The sequence below is a fragment of the Oryx dammah genome, unplaced genomic scaffold, assembly GCF_014754425.2.
Source record: "Oryx dammah isolate SB20612 unplaced genomic scaffold, SCBI_Odam_1.1 HiC_scaffold_11, whole genome shotgun sequence".
In the NCBI taxonomy this organism is placed as follows: domain Eukaryota; kingdom Metazoa; phylum Chordata; class Mammalia; order Artiodactyla; family Bovidae; genus Oryx; species Oryx dammah.
In genome coordinates this window covers 35,645,326-35,663,724 of record NW_024070195.1, presented here as the reverse complement: position 1 = coordinate 35,663,724, position 18,399 = coordinate 35,645,326, and the positions used below count along the sequence as shown (strand labels likewise).

The 18,399-nt window shown below is 45.0% G+C and overlaps 1 protein-coding gene across 1 annotated transcript; it reads right to left on the bottom strand.

The window, feature by feature from the left end:
* Positions 1–1,761: 1,761 nt before the first annotated feature.
* Positions 1,762–16,042, bottom strand: TREM1 (triggering receptor expressed on myeloid cells 1). The gene is made up of 4 exons (XM_040249722.1): positions 15,958–16,042; positions 10,914–11,255; positions 9,472–9,679; positions 1,762–2,217 (listed from the first exon to the last, which is right to left on the bottom strand). Exons 1-4 carry the CDS (start codon positions 16,004–16,006, stop codon positions 2,112–2,114), a joined length of 705 nt encoding a protein of 234 aa, XP_040105656.1. The 5' UTR covers positions 16,007–16,042; the 3' UTR covers positions 1,762–2,111.
* Positions 16,043–18,399: the final 2,357 nt, after the last annotated feature.

Genomic DNA, 18,399 nt, shown 5'->3' with positions numbered 1-18,399 from the left:
CCCAGACACACTGATTTGATAAGTCTGGGAGAGCCTAGGAACCTGCATTTTAGCAAGCATACCAGGTGATTCTGAAGCAAGTGGTCCAAATAGATGATGAATCAGAGTTCACCCATATCCAAAAGTCCTGTAAGAGTCAGGTAGCCCCTGAAGTGTTCCTCAGGCGCTCTGCCTGAATCTAAGGTATGTGTTTCCCTGAGTTCCACTCCAGACATGAGCATAGAAACCACAGTTTTAATGGTATTAGGAGTGACTCCAAGGATTGCAGTCCTGCTGTGTGCCAGATGTTTTACACAGGTTGTCTCATTTAATTCTACCAGCTTTGGAATTGTGTAATAGATATTCATCGTCTTTTGGCTCTCCATCACCCAATACCCTTTCCATTTGGGGGATATGCCCCAAGGTGTGGGTCTCACGGGGCACGGAACTCTACTTCCCCTTCTACTGAGCATGGAGAAAGATATTTCTCCTGCCCCTTCTCCCTGGCATCTATGGTACAGAAATGTGACTTGACCTAAGTGGCCAAATGCATGATTCTCAGAGGGGTCAGTCCCCAGGTTGGTGAGGAAGTCCTCACAGGATGGCAGGGGGCTCAGGGAGGGGAAGACTGTACCTTAGCTCTCAGGATACCTGTTTCAGAAAGGGAGGGGAAGGGCATCCTGATGGTAAGAATATGGATCATGGGTGGTAGAATATGTTTGCTCTCAGGGAATTTAAGACAACTTTGGCCTTGGCCATCCCTGAATAAGAATGGAAGGACTCATCATCTCTTCACCACTAGTGGGGTCCCTTCCCCTTTAGAGTCAGAAAAGGTAGAAAATCAGAAAGTACTGATTTAAATCTGTTGGTGGGCCTGGATACCTATTTCATGGATGAGCTTGAGAGTGAAGGGGGAGCTGTAGGGGCAGAGAGAGAGGCAGAGGAAGGCAGGGGATGGTGCCAGCAGGGCATGTGGGAGACAACCTCCAGGAGCCTAACTGGCGAGAGCTGGTCACCACCATCCCTGCCCCTCATGTGATACAAGGAAGAGGCACTTAGACAGAGCAGACTCCCTGTTGTCCTGGTCTATATGGCTTTGCAGCGCTTGGTCTTCAGTAAAGGAGCTCTAGTTTTTGTCCCTGCCAGTAAGTGGTGACGCCCTTCTCATGTGGTCTCATTCCAGGCATGGATCTCTGCCTTTGTGGGGTTGTTCTGAGGATCCAGTGGCCAGATGCACCCCCACTGATGCCCACAATAAATGCACACCGTAGACAAATGATATTGCTTTACCAGTCCTAAGCCATGGATCCTATCTCATCCTCCCAGTATTGTCCCAGGATACACCCTTCTGGTTAGCTCAGTTCCCCTTTCTCAAATATGGAATTCTTACCATGACATCTCATCTTCTCTTTGCTCCATGGTTTTCAACAATCTTCTGGGAGTGTTGGAAAAGGCCATAAATGAAGGGGAGAAACTGAAACATCTGATTCTAGAGGAGAGGACAGCCCTGGCAGCTGAGAGAACAAGATGCTTCTGTACTGGGAACTCTGTCCAGTTCAAGCCAAAATGTTGTAGTCCAGGGTGAGGACCAGAGCAGAGTTAGCAGCCATAGCCTCTGTGCCTCACGACCCCCACAGACCTTGACAGTGAAAAGCATCAGGCAGTGTCTTCATTTTTTAATATTTATTTACTTATTTATTTATTTGGCTGTGCCAGGTCTTAGTTGCAGCACGTGGGATCTTCAACCTTCATTGCAGCAAGCGGGATCTAGTTCCCCGACAGGGATGGAACCCAGGGGGCCCCCTGCATTGGGAACTCGGACTTAGCCACTGGGCCACCAGGGAAGTCCCAGGCAGTGTCTGTATTTAATGCAAACCCTGAGCTGCCAGTGGAATGTGCAGGTGTGGGGCCGTATCTTCTCTTGTGAGGGGACAAAGCACACCCAAGGTTATCAGTTAAATGAGGGGAGTTAGCAGGGCCACGAAGGTGGGATCCTGAGCCTTAGAAGTCACCTGAGTTACAGATCAGCTCATGTCACTGACCCCCGCCTCTTCCCCTTACACCCCTCTTCAGGCACAACTGCCAGGCAGACACGGGTGGAGGTTGGAGGTCATTCTTGTGGATTCCTGTGGCTAAGATGCAAATGATCTCTGCGTGACAGCAAACAGACCGATGAAGACCAGGGTCTTACTCAGGAGTCCACAGGCTGTGGGAATGACGATGCTGATCCCAGGGGCCCTGGGGGAGACAGAAGACTGAGCGTGGCTTTGTACACGGATGCTCCCACACACACGTGTGTCTGTCACAGGCTTTCACACCCCGTGGTTCATCTGCTCCCAATCCCTCCTTTCCCCATACTGACTGGCTCTGTCACATGCATCTAGTTTGTCCCATCACCTAAAACTACTGATTAGAAATATACTTAGTAGACAGCACAGAGTCCAAGTTCAGAAAAGGCATCAGGGAGAAAGGACAGGAGGACAAGCCTCCTTCCTGCCTTGATGCAGTAGAGAGAGCAAGGGCTCCCAGAGTAAGGAAAGCTAGCTTCCATTCTCAGCATCAGGACCTATCCTGGGAGAGTCACCTCACCTCTCTGGCCTCATTTATAAACTGAGATTCCAGTCCTCATCAAAATCCCATCATGAATTTTCATAGACCTCAGCAACGTGATTCTAAAAATCCTGGGTAAACATCAGTAGGTACCGTAAGAAAAGGACGTGAATGAATGGAGAAACTTGGCTTGTACAGACTCAGCAGATGCGGAAATAGGTTGTGTGTGTGTTCACTTGCTTCAGTTGTGTCTGACTCTTTGCGACACTATAGATTGTAGCCCTCCAGGCTCCTCTGTCCATGGGATTCTCCAGGCAAGAATACTGGAGCGGGTTGCCATGCCCTCCTCTAGGGGATCTTCCTGACCCAGGGATCAAACCCGTGTCTCTTATGCCTCCTGCACTGGGAGGTTCTTTACCACTACTGCCACCTAGGAAGCCCGTGGAAATAGGTTATAGCACAACTAATCCATAGAGATGAGACACCAGGTTGAAAAGAGAAACAGCAGGGAAACAAATAGAAGTCCAGATATAGATCCAAGGATAGTTAAGAATTCATATCTAAGGAAAGCAGCAGCCCAAAAGGTAGGCAAGAATTGTCTAGTAAATAAACAGTCTTGTGATTTCTGGGTGGCAAAATGTAAGAAAAAGTCATTGCTTCTATCATTCACACCATATAGCAAAATAACACCCCCCTCACCGATGGATTAAGATTAAAATAAAGTGAAAAAAATAGAGAAGGCACCAGGAAGTAGGGTAAACACAATTAAGGAATAAAACAAAGCAATAATTTAAAAATCAGCACGTTTGCCTATGCAAAACTTAAACCTGAATGTACAAGCCTGCAAAGGGAGAAATGATACAACAGCTGTAGAAAGCAGCACAGGTCCTTTTGTGCTAAAATCTACCCCCAGCCTGCAGCGCTGTCTTGCATCTGCAGAAACTTGATGTCTGAGGCAGCCAAGTTCAGCCCTGGCTGCCCTGGCTGGGGACTGGGGCGGAGGCTGGAAGGCAGTGCCTCTCTAGACCCTCCGGCTTGCAGCTATGCCCCCTGCAGTGCAAGCCTGTGCCCGGTTCCAGCCCTACTGCCCAGGGAGGTTCCAGCTCTGGGCTCCACAAACTGTACTCTCTCCAAGGGTCTCCTGCCAGTGCCCTGCCTTATCCCCTCCAAGCCCTGGAACGTTTTCTTGCACAGAGCTCCTAGAACATGTCCACTCTCAAGGGCAAGCGTTGCATCCCTTTCTGAGGCTGTATGCAGGCAGCCAGATACCCCCATCCCACCCCACCCTAAGCCACTCCAGCCACAGTGCTGGGGAATTCCTGTGCCCCTCACCGAGTGCTGGGAGTACAAATGCTCCCGCTCCCCAGCCCCCTCTCCAGACAGACAACTCCTGTGATGTCCAGAAGCCCCTTCAGTCCCTGTGGGACTCGCCTTTGTTATGGCACCCTTTGCTAGGTTTCCTTCCCTCCCAGTCCCACTCCCCAGGAATGATTTTTCCTGGGATCCCTTCCTAAAACATTTGCACAAGATTTTCTCCACAGACTGCCTCCATGGAACCCTCCGAAGACAGGGTAACAGCGGCTTCCTCTGAGGTGCCACACCCTCTGACCCCAGATAGGTGCCTCTGCTCCTCCATCTCCTGGACAAACTGCTCCCTCCACTAAATTCCCTCTTTTTCAAACAGCTCAGTGGCTTCTGCCTTCCCAAGTGGACTCTGACACATAGAATGGTTCATGTTAATTAAAACACATAAAGTCAATAGATGAAGGATGTATAGCCTTTAGTAGGAATATGGGTGAATGTTTGCACTCTCAGTTTATACTCTGGAAAATTAGTGAAGAAAAAAGAATAGCATTTATTGTAAAGATGTGTTTTATTTTAAATGTTTTAATGATCTCCTACTATGTACCAGACACTTAGGCACAACAGAAGGGGAAGAGGGCACTCTGCCTCTACCCTATGGAGCTCAAAGTCCACAGTAATAGATGAAAGCAAGTCCCAGCTCATGTCTGATACCATGCAGGGTCCTGTGGGGCTCCTGGGCACAAGGTTTTTGTCTCCCACATTTCTTTGATTGTAGGAAACAACCTTCATTCAGCCTCCATGGCTTTCCCTGAGCCCCAAGGGGAAGATTCAAGCAGTTGTCAATTAGGGAAGGGAGGGGAAGCTAAAGGCAAAGGAGGAAAGGAAAGATATACCCATCTGAATGCACAGTTCCAAAGAATAGAGATAAGAAAGACTTCCTCAGTGATCAATGCAAAAAATAGAGGAAAACAATAGAATGGGAAAGACTAGAGATCTCTTCAAGAAAATTAGAGATACCAAGGGAACATTTCATGCAAAGATGGGCTCAATAAAGGACAGAAATGGAATGGACCTAACAGAAGCAGAAGATATTAAGAAGAGGTGGCAAGAATACACAGAAGTATGCAAAAAAGACCTTCCTAACCCAGATAACCATGATGGTGTGATGACTCACCTAGAGCCAGACATCTTGGAGTGTTGAATTCAAGTGGGCATAAGGAAGCATCACTATGAACAAAGCTAGTGTAACTGATGGAATTCCAGCTGAGCTATTGCAAATCCTAAAAGATCATCATCTGTGAAAGTGCTGTACTCAATATGCCAACAAATTTGGAAAACTCAGCAGTGACCACAGGACTGAAAAGGGTCAGTTTTCATTCCAATCCCAAAGAAAGGCAATGCCAAAGAATGTTCAAACTATCACACAATTGCACTCACCTCTCACACTAGCAAAATAATGCTCAAAGTTTTCCAGGTGAGGCTTCAATAGCACATGAACCGAGAACTTCCAGATATTCAAGCTGGATTTAGAAAAGGCAGAGGAATAGAGATCAAATTGCCAACATCTGTTGGATCATAGAAAAAGCAAGAGAGTTCCAGGAAAACATCTACTTCTGCTTTATTGACTATGCCAAAGCCTTTGACTGTGTGGATCACAACAAACTGTGGAAAATTCTTCAAGAGATGAGAATACACTTTACCTGCCTCCTGAGAAATCTGTATGTAGGTCAAGAAGGAACAGTTAGAACCGGACATGAAACAACAGACTGGTTCCAAATTGAGAAAGGACTACGTCAAGGCTGTCTATTGTCACTCTGCTTATTTAACTTCTATGCAGAGAACATCAAGCGAAATGCCAGACTGGATAAAGCACAAGCTGGAATCAAGATTACCTGGAGAAATATCAATAACCTCAGATATGGAGATGACATCACCCTTGTGATAGAAAGCGAAGAGGAACTGAAGAGCCTCTTAATGAAAGTGAAAGAGGAGAGTGAAAAAATTGGCCTAAAACTCAACATTCAAAAAATGGAGATCATGGCATCCATTCCCATCACTTCACGGCAAATAGATGGGGAGACAATGGAAACAGTGACAGACTTAATTTTCTTGGGCTCCAAAATCACGGCAGATGGTGACTGCAGCCATGAAATTAAAAGACACTTGCTCCTTGGAAGAAAAACTGTGACCAACCTAGACAGGACATTAAAAAGCAGAGACATTACATTGCTAACAAAGGTCTGTCTAGTCAAAGCTATGATTTTTCCAACAGTCACGTATGGATGTGAGAGTTGGGCCATAAAGAAAGCTGAGCACCAAAGAATTGATGCTTTTGAACTGTGATGTTGGGGAAGACTCTTGAGAGCCCCTTGGACTGCAAGGAGATCAAACTAGTTCATCCTAAAGGAAATCAGTCCTGAATATTCATTGGAAGGACTGATGTTGAAGCTGAAACTCCAATACTCTGGCCACCTGATGGGATGAATTGACTCATTGGAAAAGACCCTGATGCTCGGAAAGATTGAAGGCAGGAGGAGAAGGGAACATCAGAGGATCAGATGGTTGAATGGCATCACCTACTTGATGAACATGAGCTTGAGCAAGCTCTAGGAGTGGGTGATGGACAGGAAAGCCTGGCATGCTACAGTCATAGGGCTGCACGGACTCAGACGTGACTGAGCAACTGAACTGAACCGGGGATGCAAGACCAGGGAGAAAACGTCAAGAGCAGCCTCCGAGCAAGGTCCTGTTTTCCCATCAATCATTGTTGTCATTCAGTCACTTAGTTGTGTCTGACTGTTTGCAACCCCATGGAAGCATGCCAGGCTTCCCTGCCTTTCACTCTCTCCCAGAGTTTGCTCAGACTCGTGTCCATTGAGTCAATGATGCCACCCAAACATCTCATTCTCTGTCAGCCCCTTCCTCCTGTCCTCAATCTTTCCCAGAATCATGGTCTTTTCCAAAGAGTCAGCTCTTTGTATCAGGTGGCCAAAGTATTGGAGCTTCAGCTTCAGCATCAGTCCTTCCAACAAATACTCAGGGTTGATTTCTTATAGAATTGACTGGTTTGATCTCCTTGTTGTCCAAGGGACTTTCGAGAGTCTTTTCCAGCACCACAGTTCAAAAGCATCAATTCTTTGGTGCTCAGCTTTCTTTATGGTTCAACTCTCACATCTATACATGATTGCTGGAAAAACCATAGCTTTGACTATACAGACCTATGTGATGCAAAGACTATACAGAGCAAAATGATGTCTCTGCTTTTTAATGTGCTGTCTAGGTTGGTCATAGCTTTTCTTCCAAGGAGCAAGTGTCTTTTAGTTTTGTGACTGCAGTCACTATCTGCAGTGATTTGGGATCCCAAGAAAATAAAATCTCCCATTGTTTTCACTTTTTCCCCATTTATTTGTCATTTGAAGTGATGGGACTGGAAGCCATGATAGTTTTTTGAGTGTTGAGTTTTAAGCCAGCTTTTTCACTCTCCTCTTTACCCCTATCAAGAGGCTCTTTACTTTCTCTTTCTGCCATTAGAGTGATATCATCTGCATATCTGAGGTTGTTGATATTCTCCTAGCAGTCTTGATTTCAGCTTGTGATTCCTCATCAGTGGATACAGACAATATCTTTGAGCTGTTGTGCAGATACTGAAACCCCCTCCAGGTGGTAGAAGTTAATGAAGATTAATGATGGTCTGCCACTCACAAGCATGTAGACCTTAGACCAGTTGGACCTGAAGGATAAGGATGCTGACTCCTACTTATGTCACCACCAGCCCATCAGAAGAATGTTCATGAGCTGATCACACTCTCTCTGAACAATTACTACAAAACTTGTCACTATCTTCCCCAAGTTGCAACACATAGTTTTGAGAACTTTAGCCCACAGTGGCCCCCTTTGCCTAGCAAAGCGACAAAGCTACTCCTTTACTTCACCCAAAACTGTCTTTGAGATTTGATTTGGCACCAGAATACACAGAATTTGAGCTTTCAGCATCACATCTATTTTGACAGATATATTTTTTAAATACCAGTGCTCTGTAGTGACACTGCTTCTCTTCCGCATTGTGGATCTCACTTCAAATTGTTTCCAACCTTTGGGAAACAAATTGGCAGTATGTATAGAGGAAAATGGCTTTCCTGGTAGCTCTGTGATAAAGAATCCACCTGCCAGTGCAGGAGATGCAGGTTCAATCTCTAGGTCAGGAGACTCCCTGGAGGAGGAAATGGTAACCCACCATAGTAGTCTTGCCTGGAGAATTCCATGGACAAAGGAGCCTGGCAGACTACAGTCCATGTGCTCACAAAGAGTTGGACAAAACTGAGCATGCAAAGACACACAGAGAACAGTATAAATGTTGGGCTTCTTTTAAAGGAATTTATTTTGAGTGAACAATTTAAAAGAAGAAAAGGACATCTACAAATATATGTTCATCTCAAAGTTATCAATACTACAAAAAAATGAAAATAATCTCAGTGTCTGAAAACAGGCAAAGAATTATGTGAGCAATGGCTTTCTATTGATAGAAAAGTATGCTGAAATTCTGACTACAAAGACTAGGGAGCAACACTGAAGAATAGTTTTAGCCAAGAAAAAATAATGAAAATGTGTATAATTAGAATTAATGCCACATTAAAATATATCCAAGCATGAATAAAAGCTAGAAGAGAAGATGGACAAGAAAAGACACATTAGATTGGTAGGAATATGGAAGAATATTTCTTTCTCTGCTAAGTCAACATTTAGTGATAAACACTCTAAGATAAATCAACATTTAATAATAAACTGTATAAAAGGGTGAGCATGCAAAGGTCATGATTCTTAGCTTTGCCTGCATATTTTAAGAGTCCTGAAGATCTTATAAAAACTACTGAGACCAGCCCCACCTCCAGAAATTCTAATCCTTTTGGTCTGCAGAGGTCACATGCATCAGCACTGAAAACAACCCAGGGATTTCCCCAGTGGTCCAGTGATCAAGACTCTGCCTTGCAGTGGAGGGGATGCTGGTTACATCCCTGTTTGGGAAACTGAGATCCCACATGCTGCAGGGTGCATTCAAAAAAATTTTTTTTAATAAATAAATAAAACAAGCCAAATAAAAGCTAAAGCTCCAGGATATCCTAATTCACCTCACTTGCTCAGAGCTGTTGGGCTAGATTATGGATTCCAGCTCAGATTTTTTTTTCTACCCTCCCCTACCCCCTCCAACCCCAACCATAGAAACAAGGAAACTGAAGCCAGGGAAGAATCCTGAGTGGCCTGAAATTACACTTTCAGTCGATCTGGCTGACATTAGAATCCAGAGTCTCTTTTCCCACTACACCATTAGGGGTTTGCTGAGCCCTTGAAATTCAGCATAGAGCCATTTCCCTCTTCTTACCCCCTGACATGCAAGAAGCAAACACAGAGGGAAACGGTGGGTAGAATGGCAGCCTCGTATTGCCTCCAAGAGCCTCCTCCTCTCTCCAGCACCAGCACACTCCCTCTGCCCCTGGGAAGGTCCACCGGACCGAGAGGACTCAAACCCACCCTGCCCTCTACCCTCCCCCATCCCTCACTCCCCACACCCTCTCAGCACATGGACTGGGAATCAAAGGACTTGGTGTCCGATCCAAGGGCCCAGAGACCTGGAAACCATACCTGGTGATGTGTGTCACATTTGTGGGAGTGACTGTGAAGCCAGGAGAGGAGAGCCTATCAGCTGATGTGGGGACGAGTTGGGTCACGGGCCTGGGCGTGGGCCTGGGCCTGGGCCTGGGACGGAGCTTGGTGGTGACAGGAGGTAGGGTGGGATTCTGAGCAGAGATCTGGCAAGGATACTCATCTGAGTTAGGGGTTCCCAAAGAATCTGCAAGAAAGCACATTGGATGGTTGGACAGATGATGGATAGCTGGAAGGATGAGTGGTAGAGTAAATGGAACTGAGGAGGGAAATGAACATGGCCACTCATGAACCAAGGTTTCCTTTTGCTTTTAATTTTAATAAAGAAATAGTGTGACATTGCTTGGGTCAGAGATGGGGAAAAGGAAAGAAGGAGGGAGGGAGATAAGGAAGAAGGAAGGTATTTCCAGGCTATTCATGTTATTGGAAATGCACTTGCCTGCCATTCTTCACCAATCCATACGTGCCCTTCTTCAAGAACAATTCCCTGATTATCTTATACCATTCTCTCTGCCTTGCACGCACCTGTACCTGTGGCATATTGCTTTGCAAGTTATCTTTCATTAATATAGTGCAGATATGTCTTGTCTTCCTTAGATATGGGCTCCACAGGGCCTAGGAACTTGAATCTGCCCCCGTTCTAATCTGCTTTCCTTAATTCATCCAGTCAACATCTGTGAAGGCCCTACTATATGCTAGGCACTTCATCAGTTGCTAGAGATATAGAGTCGAATAAGGCACAGATTATTTCCTCAAGGTTCTCAAAGATAAATAGGGGAGACAGTTAAGGAAACTGGCCACTACTTCATCCAGTGAGATAGAGCTGTCTATGAAGAGAGCACCAAGTGAGCCCTGGTGCTTTGCTACTCAAAACAGATGCCATGGACCAGCAGCGTCAGCATTTTCTGTGAAGAAGCTGGAAATGCAGAATCTAGGTCCCATCCTAGACGTATTACATTTAAAATAAGACCCCCAGGTGGTATGTGCCCACTTAAGGTCTGAGGACCACTGCTTTGGAAGCACCCAGGAGGGACCTCAGATGTATCCTTAGGAAGGGAGGGTGACTCACAGAGGCTTCTCAAGGAAATTACTTCTACATGAAGACCTGAAGCTTGAGAGTAAAGTGTCCCAAGTCCATCACTCACCTTTCACCATATCCCACTTCCTACAATAGCACAGTATGTTAGGTTCTGCTCCCAAAGAGGAATCCCATACAAAGAATGAGATGCAATCCCTTCTTACCATTAGACCAAATGTCTGTCAAGGACCTCAGATGAGAAACAAGGAGCTTCTAGAAACAAGGAGCAAAATCATAAGCTTCTAGAAATCCTGAGCCACAGCCCTACTGGTGCTCCCACCACTGTTGCACCCGGCCTGATCTGGCTCTCCCACCCTCTACCACCCACCCGCAGGTCACTCACTCTTGGTCACCACCAGGCGGACTGGGTAGAACAGGATGATGGGGTCGCTGGGTCCCAAGATCACACATCGGTACAGTCCTGAGTCCTCCACTTGAAGGTTGGTCATTTGGATTTGCAACATCCCTTCACTGGGGATGTCTTCTAGGAAGTACTTCCCCATCTGGACTTGACTGGACCCCTCTGTGATTGCCAGTGTCTGGACCTCCCCGTTATTTTTCAGCCTCTGCCAAGCCTTCTGGCTGTTGGAATATATGTTGGTATTGGTAGGACAGCTCACTTTCAAGGTCTGCCCCTCTGCTAGAGTACACTTCTCCTCGTATAGTTGAGCGGCAGCTTGGATTTCTGTAAGCAGAGAATTTGAGTTAGGCTCTGTGAGGAATAGCTTCCTTCTCTTTGGGAAAAAAAAAAAAAGAGAGAGAGAGGAACCACCTTTCTTTCTTGTTAAATCACCTAATTTTCAGACAAGATCCTCAAGGTCTCCAGAGAAGATGCAGCTTTCCCTGCAAGTTAGCATTAGACCCCAGATCTTATCACTGCAAGTAGTTTTGAGGGGTAGGGGTTCATTTGGTTTGTTTGTTTGATTGATTTTGACCACAAAAGTTAGACTGTGTATGATTTGTGCAAATCAACTTTCATAAATGGCTGTTTTTGAGAGGAAGAAATTGTCTAAATAGAGACAGAGCATGGGACACGTGCTAAGACCATGAGTGACAGGGGCATGACGGGAGGGAAAGATTATAGAGAAGGATGTACAGGGTGCAGAATGAGACTGCTGAATCCTAACCACTAGACCACCAGGGACAGGGTGCAAAGTGGATGTGAAGAGATGTTACTATCAGAAAGTGACTGCTAGAGGAACTTCATCTAAGAGGAGAGAGACCAGTTCAAGAGACTATTGGGAAAATGGCGAGGAAGCCATCTCGAGGACATGGTGGACATTGATGTCTGGTGGTGTGGTCTTCACCTCTCCCTTCCTTGGGTAGCAAATCACCTCTTTCTCAGGGTGCTCATCTTTCTCATCCTACGTACCTTTACTGATGGGGCTGCCCATATTCTCCAGGATGGGCACAGAGACACAGACTTAGCCAAAGAATCTCACCACCCTGGCCATGCTGATTGGCCTAGAAATAGGCACATGACTAAGGCTGGGCCAATCAGAATCCTCTGTTGAGACTGCTGCTCTTTCTTACTGTGTTGATTGGTCTATAGGATGTTGCTTGCATCCAAAAGAGTTCTAAATATTACAGAATGTCAAGGAGTCACAGCAGTGGTCCTCCACTGGGGACAATTTTCCCTCTGAGGACATTGGGCAATGACTGCAGATATTTTTGATTGTTATAATTGGGAGTTATGCTGTGCTTAGTCACTCAGTCATGTCCAACTCTTTGAGACCTCGTGGACTATAACCCACCAGGCTCCTCTGTCCATGGGATTCTCCAGGCAAGAATACTAGAGTGGGTTGCCATTCCCTTCTCCAGGGGATCTTCCCAACCCAGGGATCGAACCCAAGTCTCCCGCATTGCAGGTGGATTCTTTACTGTTTGAGCCACCAGGGAAGCCCAAGAATACAGGAGTAGATAGCCTATCCCTTCTCCAGGGGAATCTTCCCAACCCAGGGGGTCTCCTGCATTGCAGGCAGATTCTTTACCAGCTGAGCTACCAGGGAAGCCCCATCATTGGGAGCAAGGAGGTGCTAATAGCATCTAATGGGTAGAGGCCAGAGATGTTGTTAAATGTTAAACATCCTTCAGTGCACAGGCCAGCCCCCATGAGAAAAAACTAACCCACCCATAATGTCAATAGTGCCAAGGCGGAGAACCCCTGGATTATAGGGACAAAAGTTTCAATCACACTCTTGAATGTTGAACTTAGAATTGGCATGAATTTCTGGTCTGGTCCAAGGGATCCTTGCTGATGGGAGGGCCAAGTAGAGTTGAAGATCCAGGTCTGTGTTTTCCACTGGACACAGCAAGGCTCCCTTTACTGAGGGTCTATAGTTTATCCATCCAGGCCTGAGATACCTTCCTTCATGGAAAACCAAATAATGGGCTGGATAGTGGTGAGTCAATCCACCTACCATTACTAAGGTCAGGCTACCACTACCTACAATTATTGCTGCTTTTACTAATCTAAATGCTAGTGTCCCCTAAAATTCGTATTTTGAAATCTTAAACTTCAAGGTGGAGATAGTTAGGTCATAAGGGCTCTGCCCTCAGGAATAGGATTAGTGCCTTTAGTAATGAGGCTCCAGGGAGCTCCCTTGCCCCTTCCCCCACATGAGGATACAGTGGGAAATTGGTAGTCAGTCTGCAACTCAGAAGAGGACCTTCCCCAGAACCCAATCATACTGGTACCATGACCTTGAATTTCCAGCCTCCAGAACTGGGAGAAGTAAATTTCTGTTGTTTATAAGCCACCCAGACTGTGGTATCTTGTTATAACTGCCCGGACGGGTCAAGACAGTAGGGGTCACAGGAGACAGATTGCTCACAAACCTGCCAGCCTCTTGTGAATGGAGACAGTGAGAAACTAACGCAGAAGTGAAGTCTGTACATCACTTTCTGCACCATTTCAAGACAGGACTTCTTTATATTATTAATGTAAAAAAGAATAACAAATACCTCTTACTGCTAAGTGTTTAAGACTCTCTCTTATTTAATCTTTATAACGTATCAGTTGATACTGCTATTTTTCCTAGTTTCAAGACAAGGAAATTGGGGGACAGAAAGTTTATTTAATAACCCAGAAGTTATTATGTGATTTGGGCTTCCCAGGTGGCCTAGTGGTAAAGAATCTGCTTGTCAGTGCAAGAGACATGGGTTTGATCCCTGGATTGGGAAGACCCCTGGAGTGGGAATGGCAACCCACTCCAGTATTCTTACCTGGAAAATCCCATGGACAGAGGAGCCTGGCAGGCTATCGCGCATGCGGTTGCAAAGAGTTGGATGCAACTGAGCGCACACACACATTGTGGGATTCGCCCAAGGTCCCACAGGAGAAATGCGGGAAGTCAGGATTCAGACCCTCATAGTCAGACTCTAGAAAGTGTCTGATTCTTGGCGACCCTAGTCTCTAAACTAGGAATAATAGTAGTATCAACTTATAAGTTATAAAGATTAAATGAGAGAGTGTCTTAAACACTTAGCAGTAACTGTGACCCCATGGACTGTAGCCTGTCAGGCTCCTCCATCTTTGGGATTTTTCCAGGCAAGAATACTGGTGTGGGTTGCTGGTTCCTTCTCCAGGGGATATTTCCGACCCATGGATTAGAACCTGGGTCCCCGGCACTGCAGGCAGACTCTTTACTGTCTGAGCCACCAGGGAAAACTCTAGAATCAGCTCTCAACCTCTGAGCTAGATTGCCCAAAGCAGCTGTCTAGTTGGGATTAAAGCCAGTGACAACCCAAATGAGAATAGCTGACTAATAATTCTATTCCCCAGGATACAGGGTCTAGAAGGAGCTTTTATGTTACACCCTAATCTACCCTGATGGGACTCAGTGGGAAAAAAAAAAAAACACTGGTTTCCTCTCAGTCTTCAACCTTCCATCTTCTCCCAGTTCTCCTTTGGAAAAACATGAATAAGACACAAGGAGGGACTTCCCTGGTTGTCCAGTGGGGTTGGGAGTCGGTCTGCCAATGCAGGGACACGGGTTCCATCCCTGCTTCAGGGAGATAGCACATGCCAAGGGGCAAGCACTCTTATACACCGCAACTACTGAACCTGTGCTCCAGAACCCGTGAGCTGCAACAAGAGAAGCCGCCGCAATGAGAAGCTCATGCACTGCAACTAGAGAGCAGCCCCCACTCACCCCAACTAGAGAGAGCCCACGCGCCGCAACGAAGACCCCGTGCGGGCAAGTAAATGAGTAAAACTAAAAATAAATCAATAAATAAACACAACCTCCACTGCAAAATGAAAACAAACTGAAAAGAAAAGAAAGAAAAGACAAAAGGAAGTGCACTGGTCCATGGGAACCACACTCCCATGTACCCCATCTGGATCATCACCCCAGCTCCAAGGAATCCCGGGGTAACCCTGGTGTGCAGGCTCTACCAGGTGATTAACCAAGACTTTGCTCAAGGCACTGGGTCCCCGGAAAACATCCTCTCCCTAGAATCCTTTCTGTCTTTCCAAAGCAAACCTTTCTTCTAACTCCTTGTTGATATGCTCCCCTTCTCTGGTTATTTTCTCAATGTATTCCTGAGGACTGGGAGCAGGAACCACCAAAGCTCCAAGTGCTTCCACTAGTGAAGGTGTGAGCTAGGCAGGAGGAGGAGAGAAGGGCCTCAGCAACGCTGCGCAGCCCGAGCAGCAGAGCCTCAGGGCCCTGGGATCACGGCCTCTGTGAAAACGGGCGCTTTTCTCCTGTGCACGTCTGCGTCCTCAGCAATAGCAGGTCTCCTGGCCCATGCTTGGCCACTGGGAGGTATTTATTGAATGGACTATGTCTTTGGGGGTTAGGCTTCCCTGGTGGCTCAGTTGGTAAAAAGTCTGCCTTCAATGTGAGAGACCCAGGTTCTATCCCTGGGTGGGGAAGATCCCCTGGAGAAGGAAATGGCAACCCATTCCAGTATTCTTGCCTGGAGAATCCCATGGATAGACATGGGGTCACAAAGAGGTGGACACAACTGAGTGACTAACACTTCTTTCAACATCCAAAGCACCATGACGGAATATAAAGGGAAAAAAATGTCAAACTCAAAAACAAAATTCCCTTAGGTCATGTCAAGGTGAGAGTTTTCTCTACTATTAGTTTCCCACTCGGGGTTTTGCATGTCCCTGCCAACATCAAAAGGCCCAGGCATCTTGCTTCCCTAACCCGCCCCGTTTAGTTCTGTTCTCAGGCCCTGTGTGTTCTCCTGATTCTTTTAAGTCTGGGTGGAGAAACCCAGTGTGGCATATCTACTGGATGGCTCTGTCTTGGGTGGCCACACCCCACAGAGCTTCAGAGAAAACGGGAGACCTTTCTTGTGGAGGGCTTGGCCCCAACCCCAGGTCCTGGGTGGAGAGCTCACCTGCTCACGCCTCCTCCGCATCTTACCTGGGATGAAGAGCATCCAGAGCAGTCCCCAGAGCCTGGCCTTCCTCATCCTTCATGTACACCGACTCCAGCTGTTCTGTGGCTCCTGGCACAGCTACAGAGGGACACTCCACCCCAGAGGCTCCAGAAAGTTGCACAACAGGATGTTATGCCATTGCTGGGAGGTGCTGAGTCTGATGCTGTGTTTCATCACTGGTTATCTTGGCTCCAGACGTCAAGGACAACATAGGGATCCAAGACTGAGCTCATTCATAGACCAGAAAAGATGCAGGATAATATAGTACAAGACAGTGAAAAGAGAAGAAAGAAATCCAAATCTTCCTTACTAGAAGCAATGAAAGGCAGATTTGACAGTGTGAAAAGTCAATAACAGAAAAGATTCACTTCAGAAATAATCCCAAATGTAAAATGAATAGGACACGTTAAAGAGCTAAGAAATATATTAGAGGACAAAGCATAGAAATCCAATCTACAGATCATCTACAAATAAGAAATGTCCTTGAAGATTAACATGGGACAGTGGATCATAAACAAGATTTAAAGTGTATATTAAATAAAAACACTTTCCAAGATACAAGTACCCCAATGTTCAGAGCAGCACTAATTACAATGTCCAAAATATGGAAATAACCTAAATGTTCACGAACAGATGAATGGATAAAGAAGATGTGGTATATATGCAAATATATAGGAATATTATTCAGCCATAATAAAGGATGAAATAATGCTATTTGCAGCAACTGCAATGGACCTAGAGATTATCATACTACCTGCAGTAGTCAGACAAAAACAAATACCATATGATCTCACCCATATGTGGAATCTAAAATATGATACAAATGAACTTATTTACAAAACCAAAAATAGACTTGCAGACGTAGAAAACAAATTTACGGTTACCAAAGGGGAAAAGAGGGGAGGGAGGGGTAAATTAGGAGTTTGGGATTAGTAGATACAAACTACTATATATAAAATAGATTTTTTTAAAGAAGGTCTTACTGTATAGTATAGGGAACTACATTCAATATTTTGTAATAAACTGTAACGAAAAAGAATCTGAAAATATATATATACATATCTGAAAAATTATATATACACTGGATCATGGATCACTTCACTGTGTACAAGAAACTAACACAACATTGTAAATCAACTACACTTCCATAAAAATTAGAAACAAAGAGACCTACTCTCAAGATCTGAAAAGATATCTGAAATTGGAAGTTGAGAGAATTTTTTACATTGGCAAGGAAACATTCATGAAGAAAAATCAAGACTGGACAGTTTCCAGGTGAGAAATTTTAAATTTAAATAAAAGCTCCTGCTGCTAAACAAACAGGAAAAGAAAACTTGATTCCTTCAAAAGGATTGAACTGAGTGGGACTGGAATTTCTTCTACTGAGTAACAAATCCTGAGACACAGTGGGATGATGTGTAAAGAAAATCTGCCTCCAGAATTGTATACAAAAGCTGATTGCTATTCAAGTATGAAAGCAGCAAAAAAGTACTATCATGTCTGCAAATTATAAAAGCAAAAAAAAAAAAAAAACCTCTAAGGTTAACTTAAACATTTTAAATTAAAACTGTTGAATGCAGCAACTTCTAAGACATCAACAATAATGAAGAAATTTAAATCCTACTATTACACCCTGCAGAGATCATGGTAGTTAACATTTTGCTAAATTTTTTTTTCTATTCTTGGTTCTATAAATGATATCAGAAACCAGGTTTGCAACTGCACTTGGATTGAAATCTGCCAGAAGCACTATTTGTTTTATTTGTCTGGCCCACAGGGAGGGAAAGAAGAGAGATTTTGAAATTTTCTGACTCAGCAGGGCGTCTATTTGATTTTTACAAGGATGAGTCAGATTTGCAGAGTTAATTTAACAGATCCCTCTTACAAGATGTGTCTTCTGGACCTAAATGAATACTACAGCACATGCCAATTTTTTGTGTCTGCCTACTTTCAGGGTTCAGGGTCAGTGTTCAGGGTCAAATTCCTGGAAGATTAAGAGAAACCTTTTTTTTTTTCCATTAGTTTTTGCTTCATGTCCTTTGAGGTTCTGTTATTAGCTGTATATTCTTACAAGATCATTAAGTCTTCCAGGTTGATTGGTGCTTTTATCATATAAAATGGCTCTCTTTGTCTCTAGCTCTTTTCTTTGCTCTGAAGTCTAATCAGATATTGATATAGCCAGGCTCTTCTGTCCATGGAATTCTCTGGGCAAGAATACTGGAGTAGATAGCCGTTCCCTTCTCCAGGGGATCTTCCCAACCCAGGAATCAAACCCACGACTTCTCCAGTACAGGCAGATTCTTTACTGCCTGAGCCACCAGGGAAGTCCTATTAATGTAGCCACTTCTGCTTTTTAAAAAATTCACGTTTCTATATCTTGTTCCATCCTTTTCCCTTCAACTTACCTAGTCGTTGTCTTTGAAGTG

Excerpts from the sequence above, each read along its gene's own strand:
- TREM1 (XM_040249722.1), bottom strand. The coding sequence starts at position 16,006 with ATGAGGAAGGCCAGGCTCTGGGGACTGCTCTGGATGCTCTTCATCCCA. Across the intron at positions 9,680-10,913 it reads CCGCCTGGTGGTGACCAAGA|ATTCTTTGGGAACCCCTAAC; the intron begins GTGAGTGACCTG and ends GCTTTCTTGCAG. Across the intron at positions 2,218-9,471 it reads AATGTGACACACATCACCAG|GGCCCCTGGGATCAGCATCG; the intron begins GTATGGTTTCCA and ends TGTCTCCCCCAG.